The sequence below is a fragment of the Diadema antillarum genome, unplaced genomic scaffold (assembly GCF_040938485.1).
Source record: "Diadema antillarum isolate AM-2024a unplaced genomic scaffold, OU_Dant_1.0 seq00000170_RagTag, whole genome shotgun sequence".
Lineage (NCBI taxonomy): Eukaryota > Metazoa > Echinodermata > Echinoidea > Diadematoida > Diadematidae > Diadema > Diadema antillarum.
This window is the reverse complement of record NW_027271239.1, coordinates 2,163,323-2,182,922: the sequence shown is the minus strand read 5'-3', so window position 1 is coordinate 2,182,922 and position 19,600 is coordinate 2,163,323. Positions and strand designations below refer to the sequence as shown.

General features: G+C 38.9%; 1 protein-coding gene, 1 long non-coding RNA gene and 1 other non-coding gene across 3 annotated transcripts in view; 2 read left to right on the top strand and 1 right to left on the bottom strand.

The window, feature by feature from the left end:
* Nucleotides 1-339: 339 nt before the first annotated feature.
* Nucleotides 340-1,849, top strand: LOC139728243 (uncharacterized). Its single transcript, XR_011710795.1, has 3 exons — nucleotides 340-482; nucleotides 1,431-1,520; nucleotides 1,808-1,849. It is a non-coding gene; the product is annotated as an uncharacterized lncRNA (long non-coding RNA).
* A 3,915-nt stretch (nucleotides 1,850-5,764) lies between these two features.
* Nucleotides 5,765-5,834, top strand: LOC139728280 (small nucleolar RNA SNORD31). The gene has a single exon (XR_011710798.1). It is a non-coding gene; the product is annotated as a small nucleolar RNA SNORD31 (small nucleolar RNA).
* Nucleotides 5,835-11,726: 5,892 nt separating this feature from the next.
* The window catches only part of LOC139728279 (alanine--glyoxylate aminotransferase 2, mitochondrial-like), a 47,823-nt gene continuing 39,949 nt past the window's right edge, over nucleotides 11,727-19,600 (bottom strand). Inside the window, exons 9-13 of the mRNA XM_071639236.1 lie at nucleotides 19,079-19,138; nucleotides 17,224-17,312; nucleotides 15,602-15,751; nucleotides 12,971-13,069; nucleotides 11,727-12,031 (exon numbers count right to left, since the gene is read on the bottom strand). Coding sequence (XP_071495337.1) covers nucleotides 11,921-12,031; nucleotides 12,971-13,069; nucleotides 15,602-15,751; nucleotides 17,224-17,312; nucleotides 19,079-19,138 — 509 coding nt within the window. The 3' untranslated portion in view covers nucleotides 11,727-11,920. The remainder of the gene's footprint in view (nucleotides 12,032-12,970; nucleotides 13,070-15,601; nucleotides 15,752-17,223; nucleotides 17,313-19,078; nucleotides 19,139-19,600) is intronic.

Genomic DNA, 19,600 nt, shown 5'->3' with positions numbered 1-19,600 from the left:
TTTTATAATTGGAATGTTTTCCCAATGAGAAATAATACGAAAATACTTATTTCCACTCTTATTAAAACTTGTTTCTCAGCAGAAATCAAAGTTTTAGATTCTTTTGACAACAAGACCTACTGTACTGGAGCATTCCATGATGATAATCTCAGCTCGCTTTGAGTGACTCTGTGAAGAAAATTCTTCGTTCCCTATTTATGAAGATTATCTGAGAATGCCATTTTCTCCAGCATTCCTTGGTACCGTATCACATACACATTTATTTTTGATTTGGCCCAAACCAAATCCTCTGTAAATTCCTCTTTGGTTCCCCTCTACATTGAAGGTCAAGCAGAAGGTCAGGCATGGCAGGACTGAGACTGACCGGTTGCAGGTGTTGGTGGATGGAGGAAGGAAGAAGGGTCAGAAATTATTTTGGTACACTGTACAAGACTTTGTAAGCAGACAAGTACCAGGAGTCCACCTGTCTTGGAGGTAATCAGGTAAGATACTGAATCATGGTAAAAAATGTGAAATTTACCATGTAAGCTAGAAAAGCACTAGAGAGTGCAGATCTCCACTAAGCAGCTTATTTTCCACCCATACATGCATGCTGAAAATCGCCCTTATTTTTCTGTGATAAAGAAGCCTTACTGTTTTGTCTACCTCAGCAGCGCCAGCTGCACGCTCCACCTCGAGCGCCCGCTCAGTGTACATATCACATGTAACTCCGTTTGTTGACCCCGTTAACTAATGGAATCCTTCAAAAATATAAATGCAAATAAAGTATCCTGGTTTCAGAGGGTTATCAGAACCATTACCAGATTTTAATCAGCTGCTCCTTGTGTCATGATCAACTTTTGCTGTAGGTTTCATCCAAATCCATGTACAACTGTCTGACAAACAAACAGACCGATGCTGACACAAACGTAACCCCTTGCCTTGGTGGAGGTAATAAGCAGGCAGGTCCACGCCTGTGTGTTTGGCACAGCCGTCTGTCATAGTGGTTAGTGTGCACTTTTTCCTTTTTTTTTTTTAAGCTTGTGTTCTGGAACTCAAATGTGAAGAAAAGGTCTGCTTTGTGATGACCATCAAAGGCCATAGCCTTACCTTCTTTACCCCGGAACACCATCAAAGTTACTATTAAAATGAATATTGTAGCTGTCACGCTTTCTTCACAAGAGCTTTCAGCCTCAAAAGATGACCTACATCCCTTGTACCCTTTATCTTGTGAAAAGTATCATGGCCAACATTTCATGTGAGAAAGGCATTACAGTGATGATAATCTCAGCTCGCTTTGAGTGATTCTGTGAAGAAAATTCTTCGTTCCCTATTCATGAAGATTATCTGAGAAAGCCTTTGAGTCATTCTACGGTACCTTTTAATGCTTAGTGTTGGTGCCAATGTTTCTGTAATCATTTACAAGCAATATTCTCTTTCTTTGCCTACAGCAACCTGTGAAGTTCTCGTGCAGTGGGTATGCTTGGCTTTATCCCAAGCTCTCGTCAACTGAAAGTGATGGCCCCATCGTTTTTAGTTCAGTAAGTTGTTTTATTTGTTTGCTTATGTCAGAATTAGCATTAACTGCTTGTTTGTTTGTTAATGTTTTTATTGTGTGTGTGTTGCTTTACAGTTGTTAAAATATGCAGTAAGTGAAAATATGACCACATTATGATGATTTACATGCTTACACAGACCTGTTCTGAAAAAACAACAATGTTGTTTACAAAGCAACTGAATGTGGTTTTATGGCAAGAATCTGTTGTCTCTGATATACGTATAAAATTGCATAAATATAATCATTTAATATATTTCCTTGCCTTTGCAGAGTTGTTGGGAATGGACAGTGTTGGAGCTGCAGACTTGAGGTAAGAACTGACTGCAAGTGAAATTGAATTCTCACAGGCATGGCAAGATCATGTTATGTGTCATGTGTAACTTTTTAAATGGTTTGTGACTACCTAACAATGACAGGGACAACCCCCTTCCATTAACTTGCCAGGCAATCAATGATGTTTTATAACAAGCATATGTCTGACATATTAATGAATGACACATTGGATACTGAGATTGCCTCAAGTACCTGGTAGATCTAAATTGGTACGTGTGGGTTAGGGAGAAACAGACCAACATACTGAAGAGGAATATTTATTTTCAGAGCTCTAAACTTGGAGGTGGTTTATGAGACTCGAGATTTAATTCATTTCATTATGTGTGATATGGAGTGTGATGAAACAACAATGCATCATTGCATTCAACTACCAAGTATCTACAATGCTCTGAAGTTACATCCGTAATGATAAAAGATGTAGTGTTAAAAGGGAACTTGGCTCAAGGGAAGCAAACTATGGAAGCAGATAATAAAACTTTTGTGATTATGAAAGTGTGTCTGCACATGTTATCACAGTCACAGTGTTTACTTGATTAAAGTTTTGCTACAAGGAGTAATGCATGTATAATAAAAGCATATTGCTGAGCAGTACAGATGAAGATGACACAAAATACTCTAGCCCAAATCTAATCTGTGTTTTTACGAAAGGACAGCATTGTTAGTTTGCAGAAGTACAGAACTAACTTCAGTGATAAGTTATTGAGGAATAGTAAAAAGTTCAGATTCTTTTCAATAGATATGGCATTAATTTTGCAACCTGAAGAAAACTGCAGTTTTCAACATGCTCCTCTTTTAAATTTCCATGACAACAGGTTGTACCACAAAATGAGATATTACCTGAAGAAGATGAAGACTTCCACATGCTGCTTTATGGTAAGAAATAATGTTATTGTGTTGCTGTGTATTATTCTGATGTATCTCACTTTCCTCTGTTCATCTTGGCAAACCTAAACATGCAATGTACTAGAACATATAAATTTTGGTCGTTTTACAAACTAGAATAACTACATGTGAATTAGAAATGTCAAACTGCCGATTTGATTTCATATTTTTTCTCTCACCAAGGTTAATGAAGGATGCTTTGTTTTATGTGGAGTAATAATGGTGCAATAATACTTTTCCTATGACAGAAAATTGATCTTGTAGCTGTTCAAACGTCAACAGCAATGAGCAATGATGAGATTATCAGTCTCGTTCGTATGAAACCGTTTGATTAATCTATATTCATTTATCTGAGCTCATTGATCTTGTTTACAATATATTGACCTTTCAGTGTTGCTATGTTCAGTACTAGCTCTGGGAGGTCACAAGAATACTGTGAAGTGTATTGTTTAGCAATGTACCATTTGTTGTGTTTAATAATTTAGACAATAATCAAGAGGTTGCGAACACCTGTTTAAGACCATTTTAAATTTCATGACAGCAGTCAGCTTCATGAGGATAAGTGCAGTTAAGCCTTTGGGGGTCCCCCCCCCCCCCCCCCCCCCCCCCCCCAAAATGGTCTTCATGTCAAACTGTCATATGACATGTCTCATCTCACAAGTTACTTCTTCTAAATCATTGTATCACAATAAATTTTGCTGACAAGGAAAGAGTTTTGTTTTGTATATTTTACAGTTTCCCTAGGATATTGTAGAAATGCAACATTTGATACATGAATCATGTGTTACCCATTTAAATGATTATACAAATACTCTTTGGAGCTAAGAGGCAGTTCCACTTAGTTGCTCAAATCAAATGTGGTAGCTTTAGACAGTTTTGATGATTGTCTTTTGACAGCATTATGCCCTGGCCAACATCTTTTAGTTAAGTCTTATGTTTTGTTTTGTTTTCTTGATCATGTGTGTACTGAGCTGATATGCTAGATGTTATTTAAAATGCATCTCTATTGTGTCATTTCATTGTTGTTTCTAAGCTCCAGGATTGCCTTGCAAATGATGTGAACCCAATCCCTGGACCATCCCTCTAATATTGGTCAGCACGTCAGGCTCCTAGAGAGAGCAGGAACCTCTTGGCAACAGTCCTCTGCATCGCATGGCTGTTTCTCCATGTGTGATCAGGTGAGCAAAGATACGCTTCTTATTCCAGGATCAAGTGGTCATTATCAGGGGTCCTGTCCTTTTCATAGCAACTGTTACTGCCCATCTCACGATGTCATCCCCATGATGCCTCCTATTACCTCTACAAGCTTATTAACCTGTTGAGGATGGGCTGATTTTGCTACAACACACATTTCCCATAGACACTTGCCCGAGTTTACTCGGGGTTCGTCCTCAACGGGTTAATCGTGGCAGCTAGGTCTTTCTGGTGCTTATGAAAGAGCCAGTCGTCATCCTGCCTTGTAAAAGAAGGTTTTTGTACAGTGTGGTCTGCATGGTGGACGTAGTGATTTTTAGAAACTGCCCAGATCTTGCCACTCAAACAGCATTCCACACAATACATTCTCTTGGTGTCACATGCTTTGATTTAGTTCAGTCTTGAAATGTGTGAAAAGATTATTACTCCAGAAGATTATGAAAAAAAAAAAAGAAAAAGATATTTGCTCCCAAATATGCAAAAGTACTTCTGTTTGTAGTCTACAATGTAAGTCTAAGTTGTGAATGAAAGGATCAAGGAAACAGTTCTCAGTAATAACTCAAAATCCTCAAATTGTTCAAGTCTTTGGAAAGACTGTCTTGTGCTTCTGTGATGAGCCCTATACCGCCCCAGTCCGACATACACCGTGGCGGATTGGTTTACTCTTGTATCTGAGAAGCAAAATGGAACGTCTTCTGCAATTAATTCTTGGTTATCCACTTCTTAGATCGCCTGGCCAAAGAAATTATTCTCTTTGCATTTTGCATCCCTACTTCCACAGATCTGCCGCTGCCACCAAGTGTCCTGTGGCTGAAGAGGGGCTAGACTGGTTGATTTCTTTGGATCAGTCTAAAGGTAATGGTAAGGGATTAAGTTTTTTGTGGTGACATAAGCTATTATGATTTTTACTGTTCACTGGAATATACGTGTTCTGAAAGCTTACTTCTCCAAGCTTCTTTGCTCCTCTGTAATAAACATCGTTAGAAATGGTACATATGAGTGAACTTTATGTTACTAATATGACAACTCATGTGTGTTGCTAGGACTTTCCCCCCATAGTATACAAATAGTGAATGGTCACGAGTGCAATGGTACGAGATTTCGCACGAGGTGAAAGATAGAGGCGTTCTATTCAACGAGGCGAAGCCGAGTTGAATAGTGCGCCTCATCTTTCACCGAGTGCGAAATCTCGTTCCATTGCACGAGTAAAGACCATACACTATTTGATTTATACAACGTCCAAGTAGATCTTTATGGTTTTGGTCTAAGTAGGCCTAGAAGTCTATGTATGAAAAATATAGCCATACTTACATGTGGATCCACTGCGATTCTCTTTCTGGCTTGTGCAATCAGTGCAGATAAGGTCACAGCTATATACTAGCGCTCATACACGTACACTAGCACTACGTAGGCCTACGTACGCGCATGCATGTACCGCACACGTACACTGCGCGCTAGCTGTGCATGCGATCCTCAATATACAACACACAGTACACGCAGTACCGTACAATTTCTCGAACCGTGGAATAGAACGAAAAAATCGAACCAAGTTGCACGCAAAAATAGAACCAAAATTGCACGGCGCGTTGAATGGAGTACTTATTGAATATCACGTCACCAACAATCCTCCAATCAAATTACAAGGATCTACTTGGGCGTTGTATAATAGGTTAAATGGTCACATCCCAATGTATTACACAGTTTGAGTTTTCTGTTTTGAAAAGAGATTTAATTACATGTCAGTGTATGCAAGTGAGTTTTGTGACTAGAGAAGTTGATTACCAATATAACATCGAGGAACAGTAAGGTAGACTAGATGTTTCTATGATGAATTTACACCGCCCCAGTCCGACTAAATCATGGTGGATTGGTATTTTTCTGAGAAACAAACGCCAGAGTAATCGAGCTTTATCAAAAAATAGTTATGATGTATAATATTTCCCTGTGCTGGCTTCTTTATGTTGAAAAAAATTGATTGACTTTTCCTACCTACTTCGCTGACCTCACTGCACATGGGGGGGGGGGGGGGGGCAGAAAAAGGCACCAATATTCATGGATGCATTGGTTACCGCATTCAAGGCATAGTAGTGTGGGGATATCATGGAGTGGGAAGGCTGGCCTGGCTCAGATATATTTGAGGATCCCAGTAGTGAATTGTGTACAACTGTTATCACAGATCTCTATGTAAGTACACACACAGTCGAAGACTCTTAACGGGAGTCACGGTTACCTGGTCACATATTCGCTGAATGGTAATCATGCTTTTCAAATGTTCCCCAATGGGCAGCGAGTGAATCAGGCCGCCAATGAATCCCCACACTACCAGGTCTTTAACTTCCATGCAATCAAGGACTTCAGTATTCATTCAGATTGATATAAAGTACAATGTACATGTAGGCACTGTGTTCCTATTGTCCAAAAATGTACTGATTTATGTTCTGTGTACAGGAGCTGCTGTTGCTGCTGCTGCTGAAGCTGAAGTTGAAGTGTCCTGCATGGCTTTGGAGAAAGAGTGCTGAAAGTGGACTGCCTTTAAATAATACCCATACTTATCACTAGAATATCACCGAATACCCTGGCCTAACCCTTCTGTACTGGTAAACTGCCATGAATTTTTTTACAATTAAAAAACAAAAACAAAACAAACAAGCAGAAATAAAAAGAACCTGAAGGAGTTTGCTCAATGCACAACATTTCTGTGTGATTTTCATTCTAAGAATTGGTACCTTGGCAACACATAGTTCGATATTGACGATGGACTAAGCTAGCGGTCACATAAGCCAAATTTCAAGTCAGCTGCTCAAATTATGGGGGAGTTTTCCATATTGACAGTGTTTTTGTATGGCTTGTATTATGTAAAAAATGTCATTACCATGTCAACATATTTGGCATTGATGAATTAAAAGATCTGTCCAGGAAAGACTTAAGAATGAAGAAACATCTTGTAGTATTTGATCAATCAAAGCTGTTGAATGCAGTACTGTTGTTTTCAACCCGTTTATGCCAAAATTAGTTAATCTTATGCCCTGCGATATAAGTGACTCTTTGAAAACTCTCTTTTGTGCTTTGAAATGAAAGATACAAACCTTAGTGACTGTGGCAAAAGGATACCAGCAGAAAGAGGGACCCAAATTATGTGTTTTGGTTGGGTGTAAACATAGGAAACGGTGGAAAAGAAAAACCCTCTACTTTGGCCAATCCCATGCCCTCAAAAACAATTTTTGTAACCCCTTTCCCCCAAAGTGAATTTTTCTTCATCCTCCAACCTGCACAACCACATATGTATACTGTAAAGACACAATTTTTGCGGTACATTATTTTTGTGCATTTCTTGCTACTTTTTGGTGAGCACAAATTCTATAACCCGCAAAAGTATCTTCACAATTTTTCTCTGCACATTTTAATTATGGGTTGACAACCATGCGGGGCAAATTCAAGAACCCGCTATGTTTTTGAGCCGCTCAGTGCAAAAAATTAATTGCGCGAAAATGCAGACATTTACAGTAACTAGATTTTAGTGGGCATAACATATCGTAAAATTACTTGTGATTGTGTTTTGGACCTTCCACTCCAATGTCATCTATAGTATTCAGAGGTGGATGAAACAAACCCAATTCACCTACCCACAAATTGTTATTAAGATTCTTGCCAATTCAGTGCTTGTAACTCAAAACGGGAATATCAATTACATGTACATGAACCACAGAGCAATACTTGTATTAAAAGAGGCGAAATGCATATCGATGTGACATGACAGTTTATGCCTTCATGTAATGTGATTTTTTGCTGTGGCTGTTGATGGATGTGTGTATGGTAGGTATTGGTTGGGAATACAGTAGTAGGAAAGACATTTCTGAGACTGCACTACAGTTGATGGGAGGAAATTTGTGTCTTACAAAAGGTTGTTGGAATATGTCGGGACTTGAAAAGTCAAGTTACCAGTCCTTAACACATGCGAGTTTTAGCCTACAGACAACAAAAGACACTACAAATACAATCTCCATCATCCGCAATGTAGTTGCATTCCCTGCTTAAATTGATACATGCAGGCACATGATGTGTGTGATCATGTCAAATGCGTAAGATTGTGTGTATATATATATAGATTGTGTGTGTGCGTGTCGTGCTCCTTGATATATTTTGGTGAAATTTTATTCAGGTCTAGTAGCTGGTCATGCTAGGCAGGCGGTGACCACAGTATGCACAGGTTCTTTGTGTTTTCTATGTGAGGGTTTTCTGTGTGGTCACAACAGGTGAGAGGTTGTTGGTAGTCACGTGGTTGCTTGATCAGGCTTGACTGTCTACACCATAGGGATGTATACTACAGAATACCTCTTTAGTTTATATCTCTATGGTCTATATGCATAAATGTACGATTGCTGTAGTGTCCATAATAATTTGTACAGTGAACTCCAAATGCATGTAATGTACCATCAGTGCATTCACAGTGTATCATACTATCCAAAGCAACATGCACACCAGAAAAAGGGTCCAAGGACAATATACAACATGTAGTGCCTGCTCCACATTTTCCCAAAATGTACCAACAAGGACTAGCAATAAATAGAAAACTTGTTCATTACATTCCAAATCTTGTATATTGGCTATAGAGAGAGGTGGATTGATAGACATTTGCTTTACAGATCTCCTTACATATGTTATGTGACTATCAAGAGTCCTCCCCCCCCCCCCCCATAAAAAAAGACATGCAAACGATTCATAAATTTGCAACATACATGTACAAGAAGAGTAAAGTTGTTTCTTAAGTGGTAAATATCAGTTAATATGAAGATTGTTTTCCTCCTTTTTATAGTTGCAATGAATGGAATTACAGTAGTGCCTTGGAATCTTTCATCTCTGATAAAAGATATGCAATCATATGCCAAATGTCTGAATGTCTAATGTCAAAAAACAAACATTGAAACCTGAAACAAGGTTCGTTGACCTAAACTGCATATGGGTACTAATAGTTTAGGCCCACTTTAAAATGAAACTGTGCAACTTCTTTGGATTTTCATCTTAATAATGGCTCACATTATGTTCACATGAAACCCAAATATAAACCAGTAATATGAATTGAGGTAATGCAGCACTGTTAGTACAGTTGTAGTGTAATACCAATAATGCTGCATTCACTCAATCCACATACATATTTCCTTCCCCTTCATTCCCCTTTGACTCTTGCAGCCAGCAAATCAAATAGAAGCACATCAAATTCAACATTGTGTAAAACATATACATATACATTTTATTCTCTTATAAGAATATAGTTTTATTTTGATGATATGAGGCAGAGTAACAATACAGGCTAAAAAAAAAAAATGTATAAACGCATTATAAACTCACTGATACATATAATTATACATATTACGTATGATGAACAGTTTTTCGAGAGACTGACATATAACAAAGCAATAATCTTGAAAATTTGATATAAAAATTCACAAAAAAATGCTACACAAAATTTACTGCATTGAAAATGTATTGTAACCATACACTGATACATATAATTATACACATTGCGTATGAGAAGAAACATTTTTCGAGAAACTGACATACAAGGCAGTGACATTTATCTTGTCGATTCCATAATCTTGAAAATTTGATATAAAATTTCACCAAAAAATGCTACACAAAATTTACTGACAATGCAAAATCTCAAAAACCCACTTGATACATCACTTGCATACAAATCTTTGAAAATGAACAAGATGAGAAATACATGTGTATGAGGTAAGGGTCATATGAGATCATAAGAGATTATAGTTACACAATCAGGATTGACCACAACCTATTTCTATATTGTACGGTGTGAATTCTACAACAATACAAAATGCATGATTGACATTGAGATTTTGAAATGCAGCAAACCAACCTTCACTCGATTGGAGCAAGATTTTTGCACCTTTATCATAACTATTATTTTTACCTCCACAAAGGAAGAAGGAGGTCATGTTTTCATCGGCATAACACTTGTTTGCTTGTTTGTCTGTGTGCAAAATAACTCAAAAAGTTGGGGACGGATGTGCATGAAACTTGCAGGAGAAGTTGATAATGACACAAGGAACAGATGATTGAACTTTGGTAGCGATCTAATTTTTATGATTTTTGAAGGATATTTGACCTTTTTGCAGACAGGGTCAATGAACTTTGGAGTTTAATAATGTAAGAAGGCTGATTAATGCTGCTGTTGTTTTTGTGTTCTGCTTTTTTGGCAAGATAGACGCTTTTTGGTACAATATGCATCAATTAATTTGCAGCAAATTAGAATAATCAAACAGTATGCCATATACAACTATACTGAAGTAAGCAGCACATACCAATAATAAGGTCATGCAAGCTATTGTTTTCCCTGGGATGCAATGAAACAGTTCAATGCAGCTCATACAATCCACCTGACATGTTAAATATGTGATACATGTACTGATTGGAATTTGGTATGCAAATGGTGTTGAACACACACACACAAGACCACTCCACTGATTTAGAAAAGAATAGAAAGAAAGTGGGACTTGCACTGACTCTCCTTCAAATATCTTGGGAATAAATGCCTTGTGCTAAGCTTGCTTTACTGACTTGAAATGCAACTCGTACAGAGACTCCAACTCTCCCGCTTTCGACGGGAGATCTCCTGCCGAAAGCCCACTTTTGCAAAATCTCCTGTTCTCCTGCTTGAGATTTAATTTCTCCCGCCCTGGCTCTGTGTCTCCTGCTTGAAATGATTTCTTCCTTGTTGCCATCGTATGTTGAAAAATAAGCCTTAGATAGCACAAGAGAGCGTCTAGGACCCTAGAGCATGGACCCTGGACCCCGGCCGCAAGGAACTTCGCGCTCATTATGTGCACAAAGCGCATATCAAGTTGGAGTCTCCTGTTTGTTAGGGGTTTCAGGCGGGAGAATCTCCAGATCAGAAGGTGCTTGGGGTTGGAGTCTCTGCTCTCGGCACAAATGGAAGAACAATATATACAGAGATCTTCCTTGTCATGCATCTTTCACACACCTTTTAGCACACACATGGTTTTTATCCTACCTCCCAGGTCTTCCCCTGACAGAGGACGGAATAGAAAGAATTATACTGGCACAGCCAGCCACAATGTCGGGTATAAGTTCACATATCAATTACGCTTTGAGAAAAGCTAACAGTTAGAAAGGATATCTTTCTACTCTCTTTCCTCGGGCTAATCTATAAGCCTTATCAACCAGACTTATCTTGTGTTTTCACGTTTTATCCCACAAGACAATCACAATAGTAGAAGTCTACCCAGTGTGGGAAGCTGGACTTTCTGTATTGCAAAGCTATGTACAAACTGTTCTACTTTGCAGTCTCAAGATGGCATGAAGATAATCTAACAGTCTGGGTAAATAGTGCGTAGTAAGGAAAATATTGTACAATCTACAACGACGATGATGATGATGATAATGATGATGATACTTCATAGTTTAAATGTGATCTGCAGAAATCATGATAGTTTTCTCTTTGTGCTTTTAAAGCATATAATAGTACAATTTGATACATTATGACAATTACTTAATTGTTCTACATAAACTTTCTTTGTGCTTAAAAGGCATGAGTACAATATGAGTACATGTACATTACTAATATCACTTATACTATTTTATTTCTTAACTAATTTCATTTAATCACATAATTCCTAATCAATTTCTGTGCAAGTCCATGGCCACTGCATCTTGTCTGATCATCTTTTTTGGGAGCATTCCTTGGACTGCAGCTGTGCTACTGTTGGGAAAGCTGGGCTTTATTAAAAAAAAAAATGGCTCGTATATGGCACACACAATTCCTGCAACACATGAGTTAATATCAGCCAGTCAGCCTACTGTACAAACACTGGCTGGCAGTGGATGATTGAAAAAAAAGAGAGAAAAGTACAAATAGAAACAGGAATGTTCTTCTAAACAAGTAAAACTTAGAAAGAAACTGAGAATGATGGGAAAGAAAGACAAGTGTCTCCCTCCTCAATTCTTGGCCTGCCTGTCACGGTGCTTGAGCAACGCTTGACGCAGGACTGCCACGGCAAAGTCCGCATCTTCTTTGGTTATGCACATTGGTGGCTTGATGCGGAACACCTGTGAAGTTCCGTAAGGAAGGAGAAAAACGTGGGGGGGTTGCGGGGAGAAAACAAGAAATTGTAAGCATTTTGCACACAGCTCACAGTGAAAGTTACCTCTGATCAAAAGACTGCCAATGTTCTTATTACAATGCAATGTAAAACAAAAACAAGGTGACCATGGCAACAGCAACCACGCATATCAACATGAGAAAAAGACAGATGCCAAATAATGTGGTAATTAAGATACCATGCCTTACGTATGAAGTGAGGTTTATGAGCACTTTTGGTTCCTCACTTTACTTACAATATTTCTAGGTGCAAAAAGCAAAAAAGAGTGCTGGGAAACACTTTATCAGAGTACTTTTCTGAAAAGATCAAATATGTCAGATTAAAAGATAGAAAACTACCATACACAAATGTGATTAATATTGAAAAACAAGCTTTTAAGAGGACCAAATTTTCATTTCATTTTGATGGCACTTTATGAGGGGAATGAAAATGTAATTTTGCATTCTTTCCTAAACTCTTCTCAACAGCTGAAATACAGCTTTTTAATTTCATGAAATATGAAACTTTTTCTTTGTCTCCAAATTTCATTACAATGCTGGTAGACCTTACAATAAATTTCTTAATGACTTGCATATAATACCAAGTGCAAGTTAAGCTCAAACAAATAACTCCACAAAATCTCCTTTTTAACAAATTTTAGTTTATGAAACAAAAATAAACATGCTATGTTGCATCTGATGTAAAGTCTCATTTTTTGACATTCCAATGCTGCAATGAGTGCTCTACTCTAAATGGCAATATTTTCTGATCGCTTTACAACTATGGCAAAATGAGAAATTCAAAGCCATCAATGCATAGAATTTGTTCATGTTCTACACAGAAGAGGAAAGTTTTTGGAATGTGTAGGAGGAACAAGAACAGGCAAAAAAGACAAATTGAATCTTACGGTGCCGTAGTAGCCGCCCCTTCCCAGAAGGATTCCCATCTCCTTGGTGTCCTCCCAGATGTCCATGAATTCTGGGGCTGGAAGAGGGTTTCTAGACTCCTGTCGGTCCACACCAGCCAAGGCAGACATATAGAAAAATAGAAACAAATTCAACACAATTAGAGTACTATAAGAGTGGAAATTTTTTGCGCAACCAGAAACCAGTGCACAAGTGAAAGCATGCGAATATTTTTACTTGCCAAAATATGTTCCAGTCGTTCATGTCCTGATTCCGGAGAATTCAAAACCTGTGAAACTCATCTTTCCAGCCATGTGTGAAAAATACTCATGCGAAAATATCTACTTTGACAGTATAATATATTTCCAGACAGACACAGTGAAAGATAGAGATAGATAGAGAAAGAGAAATAGAAGAGACAGGCAGCAACAACAAGAGGACTGAAATGATAAAAAACGCACAATGTATTTTTTCACGAGACAAGAACCTCAGATATTGCAAAGATTTGTAACATACTACTATGTTGAGAGAAAGAGAAAAAAAAAAAAGGAAATAAAGAAGTCTATATGAAAATTCTAGCATTTTTCAAGAGAGGGGAAGACAATGGGGTGACCAGAAATTGTTATACTGTACTGACAAATTGGGAGACAGAAAGAGAGAGAGAGAAAAAGAAAAACTATAGGAATATAATTGAATGTTTGATATGGTAAATCATGAGAGAGTGAACGTAAACAGATTATCCAAGCTGTGTGTAGCAGGAAAAAACAATGACAACCATGGAGTAAATTCGGTTCTTTAAAGGGATGGCATGGTTTTGGTTGGGATAGGGCTTCAGGTTTCCAATAGTTTTGTGAGATAAGAGAAACCTCTGAATGAAATATTAAACAGCATATACAGTTCTAACAGGATTTCAAAGTTTATTTGACGAAAACTGGTTTTGGAACTCACTGAGATATCCAACAACAAAGGAATCCTTACAAGAGACCCTCGGGTCTAGCGCTCACCTGAGTATTGCAAGTTAACCTTTCACGCAGTCACTAATCTAAATTATTCACAGCTCTACCAAAATTTGACCAGGCATTCTCAAGTATTAGATAAACATGTACAATTAGGGCCCAAATTCAGACCCCCCCCCCCCCCCCCAATAGTATCAATTTTATCTCTATCACTTCTGGTTCTAGAGACACTTTTTTTAAAAAAGATTCCTTAATTTGGGGGGATGGGGGGCAGTAGCATGGTGTGCATTTTAACCAATTGAGATCCTAACCCCCTAGGGATGTTTGGTGAAAATCCATCATGAGGTTTTCAAGATGATGACGAAAATGTACAATTTAGGCCTCATTTGGAACTCCCCCCCCCCCCCTCCCTGCCCCTAGGGGGGCACCCCTGGATCTTCCATTAACAAACTTGGTACTACAGTCATTAATCTTCTAACTCATAGTATTAACTTACCTCTATCACTTCTGGTTCTAGAGATTTTCAAAGATTCCTTAACTTTTTTCTTGGGGGGGGGGGGGGGGGGGGTTGGGCCCCCTTGGGGTCCCCTGGGTGGGGTATGGTGCCCAATTAAAAAAACTGAGATGCTAACTCCCTAGCATTGCTACCTGCCGAGTTTGGTGAAAATTGGTCTTGGGGTTTTCAAGAAGAAGATGAAAATGTACAATTTAGGCCCCTTTAGGACCCCTCCCCTGGGTCCCAAGGGGGGCACCCCTGATTCCACCATGAACAAACTTATAACTACAGTCATCAATGTACTAACTCAAAGTGTTAACTTAGCTCTATCACGTCTTGTTCTAGAGAAGATGATTTTTAAAATACCTTAATTTTTTTTTTTTTTGGGGGGGGGGGTGGTTGGGGCCCCCTGGGGGCCCCCTGGGTGGGGCATGGTGCCCATTGTGACAAATTGAGATCCTAACCCCCTAGGAGGCTACCTGCCAAGTTTGGTGAAAATCCATCTTGAGGTTTTCTACAAGATGATGAAAATGTACAATTTAGGCCCCATTTGGACCTCCCCAACACCCCCGTCCCCCACCCCAAGGGGGGCACCCCTGGATCTGCCATGAACAAACTTGGAACTACAGTCACTAATCTACTAACTCATAGTATTAACTAAGCTCTATCACTTCTGGTTCTAGAGAGGAAGATTTTTAAAGATTCCTTTTTTGGGGGGTTCGGGGCCCCCTGGGGGCCCCCTTCGTGGGGCATGGTGCCCTTCGTAACAAATTGAGATCCTAACCCCCTAGGGATGCTACCTGCCAAGTTTGGTGAAAATTGGTCTTGGGGTTTTCAAGAAGAAGATGAAAATGTAAAAAGTTTATGCACGATGCACGACGCACGACGCACGACGGACGATGGACGAAGAGCGATCGCTATAGCTCACTTGAGCCTTCGGCTCAGGTGAGCTATTAAATGGCGAGATCCACCTTCTATTTAATAGGATCACTTTGTTTTACTTTGTTTTGGATATCTCAGCCATTTTAAAAGCAATTTTCATCAAATAAACTTTGAATTCCTCTTAGAATTGCATGGTCTTTAATATTTCATAAGAGGTTTCTCAATATTTGGCAAAAAAGTTAAATCTGAACCCCCCATTTCAACCAAAACTATACCATCCCCTTAAACAGAATCCTCACCTTGTCTGTGACCATCTCCATTCCGATCATGAGTCCCTTTCCTCTGACGTCGCCAACAATCTCGAACTCGTCTCTCAGCTTCTCCAGCTCTAGTAACATGTGGGTGCCCACAGCGGCCGAGTTTGCCTGTAAACCCTCGTCATCTATCACCTATAGCATTCCCAAAGGAACAAAAGAGCAGTTTAGGAATACTCAAAGGGTCCCTGGCATCCAATTCCAGTCCAGTGTCCATGATGACTTCTGCTGATATGAAAAGGTCTTCATATCACAAATGTATCAACTGCTCGATCAAAATACATAGTTCAGAACCCACCTAGCTCCACTCATCCAAACTCTCTCTTACCTTTTATGATGTAATCAGCAGTCAAGTCAGCTGAAATATACATTCAGTATAGCATTACCTAATGGCATGTAACTTGACATAACCAGGTAAACCAGGTCACAAGAGCAAGATCGCCTTTGTACAATACAACTTAAAACTGTTCCTTAACCCGTTGAGGACGAGTCCCAAGTATACTCGGGCAGAGGTCTATGGGAAATGCGTGTTGTAGCAAAATCAGTCCGTCCTCAACGGGTTCACATAATCTACATCCTGGAAAATTTTCCACACAGCACTAACTATTACACTTTGTGGAGCGTCATTCTAAGAGATCTGTCTTGCTCTGTAAGTATGTGAATTAGTCAAGGTAACGGTAGACATTGGGGTGAGCCGACTTCTGTTCATAACATCACCAAGAGCAATAAAGTTGTTCTTTTGGGGCAGAGTTTAGTGGGTGCAAAATACAATGTTGTATATGAAATGATGAAAACGATGACACTTTTAGTTTAATCGAACAGTCCCAGAATGTGTGATTGGTAGATCTATTCACATCAGCAGAACTCAACATGTACAGGGCTGCGAACATTCACACATCGAAATCTGGGAGAATCTATTGAGAATTGAGGGAGATTGTGTGTTGCATCAATGACAAATGTCCAGAGTACAGTTTCAAAGGATATGAGGTATCATCTGAACAAACCAAATATTCTGAACAGGTTAATATCAGACAATGTCATTACACATGCATAAGTCCTCAGCAAGACACCGGTAGCTGACATTTAGGTAGTCCTAGTCTTAGCATCAGACTCTAAACATTACAAATGACTGCAATAATGTCTTTTCAGAGAAAAAGCAACAGTGCACTAAAAAAAAAGCACTGGTCTGTTTCTGCCATTTGTAAGCCCTTGACACCTAAAATTACTCTGTACCATACAGAATTTGCTGCTTGAGAATAAAAGTACCAGACAGCAATTTACAATAAATCAAGTGAAATACCATCATACTGTGTGTGTTGCTTTGCTATTGACAAGGAAATCTACTGTGTACAACTGATAAACTGTAGGCCTGTACGCCATATTTCACAGGGTTTTTATTTTTGCAAATTTTGTGAGTCTCTAAGAAATTATCTCATCTTAGAAGCAATGGGTTAATACTTAAAAGCTATTATATAAGAACACTCTAGTACTTTCTATAATGCCTCTTTGTCTTTATTCCATGGTAATGGTTGAGATGAGGGGTGGAGTAGGGCAAGGGAGAGATTTAATTAAGGTAAGTTCTGTCAAATCATTGGTAGTTTTCATACCTCTAAGACTGCTGAACCAACAGCACATGAGAGAGGATTTCCTCCATACGTGTTGAAGTGCAGAGCTCCCGCCATGGTGGCTGCAATCTCTGTGGAGTGACATTGATGAAGAGAGAAAAGACATCTGTCTTGAGAAGGAAAAGATACCTGTCTTGTACCAACTTTTCTCCAGTCAGTTCTGCCTTGGTGTCAAAAATTGATGTGCTACATTATCACACAGAGAACATCATCACTACAAAAAGTGATGCAGTTGGAGTAGCTTTATATCATGGATCATGTGCCAACGAAATGTCTATTATATGTGACCCGCTACAACAAAATGATCTTAAAGTCGGGCGAGGTCGATTATTTGAAAATTGCATGACACAATTCCCTAATCTTTCTGCTTTAAATTGATATATAACACGTCTTATAAAAATAATCGGCTGCAGAGATATCGATGTTCAAAAGAGAGCATGTCAAGACGTCTGGGAAATCACTGTTTCGAGAAAAGCGCCCTAAAAGTTCTTCTTGCGATGCAATCACAATCAAGAGACACGCAAGTCAGTATTCACCTCCGGACAATAGAAGCTGAGCCCTAGCAACCCCCGAAATGCTCATTCAAACACAGCGTCGGCGGTCTCCTCACCGACCAATCAGCGACCAGGATGTCAGGAGAAGCGGCTAGGCATGGCGCAACCCGCCCGCATGCACCAGTCGACTGGGCAGTGTGCGAGCTTCACGCTTCGGTTAGCGGCGAGCAGCAAACTGACCAATGAGATCACTCTGGTCGTTGTTAGGGGCGGAGCCTATGTGTGGCGCTCAATCCAAACGTTCGAACCAGTTTCTGCTTCGTTGAAACGCCCAAAAAACATGGCCCACAAAAACGCTATTTTTTGGTCTTTCCTTTCATCATTTTGCTTCAAAATTTCGACAGATGATAGAAGACATGTCAGACTCTAATAATATGTCAAATTCAGAAAATCGTAAGTTTTGACCAATTTTGATGCTCTAACTTCAAACTCGATTTTCACGGCTTCGACCGTGCGTGACTTTAGGACCATTTTGTTGTAGCGGGTCACATATAATGTTGCATTAAGTTCAGTCTGTTATCCTGAAATACCTCAGTATGATGTTTATCCCTTAAAAGTTAGAATTGGGGAAATGGTTAAAAAAAACAATAACAAGATAGCCTCAGCTTGGAAAAAATTGGTTTTAAAGTTAAGATGCACTGAATTATGCAGGAGATGGGGCAGTGAAATAACATGTGTCAATAAAACAAAATAAAACAAATAAATGCTTCACGAACACCAAAAACTCTTCCATTTTAACAAATTCCTATATTTGAAAAAAAAAAATCAATGGTGAAATTCATCTATGGATTTTAAGAATATGACAAATTATAAAAGTTTGTTCACCTTATTACAAGTGCTCTATAGAGACAGAGATTAAGGCAGATAGTAGATAGAAAGAAAGATATAGATCGAGATAGACAGAGAGAGATATATAGATAGATAGACAGATAAATAGATAGGGACAGACAGAGAGATGAATAGATAGATGAACAGATAGATAGAGACAGACAGACAGAGAGACAGACAGACAGACAGATAGATAGATAGATAGATAGATAGATAGATAGATAGATAGAAAGATAGATAGATAGATAGATAGATAGATAGATAGACAGAGATTGATGGAGATGTATACAGATAGATAGGAAGATAGGGCAATGGACAAAAAAAAAATAGAAATATGGATAGATAGATAGATAGATAGATAAAGCAATATATGGGTAGACAGCAATAGAGAGAAAGAAAAAAGGAGAAGAATATGAACATACAAAGGTTACGAGTGCGTTGAAACTGGTCCATACCTGTAGTTGTCGCTACAGCAGCCAGTGGGATTCCATTACCAATTCCCTTAGCCATGGTCACTGTTCAAAATGACAAAGAAACAAGTAAGCACATCACTTACTGTATACGCTATAATTTTCGCGTACATAAATTTTCGCGAATTGCCGCTGTCACACATTTTCGCGAGTGATTAAATTCGCGATTGGGGGACCAGAGAAAATATGAAGTGGCAAAGAAAGTGTGAATTTTCAACTTACTAGCAAATAAGAATGATACTAGTTATACATTGCATGAAAAAAACTTACCAAACTCTGCGAACTAGTAAGTTAGAATTCAACATTTTTGAAGTGGTTAAGTCCATCGCGCTAGATTTCTGACGAGTGGTCCCCTCTCTACAGTATTCGTAAGTAGACGTGGACGTGCGTAAACAAGCTTAGCCAGTATGGTCTGTTCGGTAAGCCGTGACATGGTATACTAGTACTGAAATGTTCGTATCATCAAGGCAAGGGATTCATTTTGGAAGGTAATATTTTCGCGTGTTG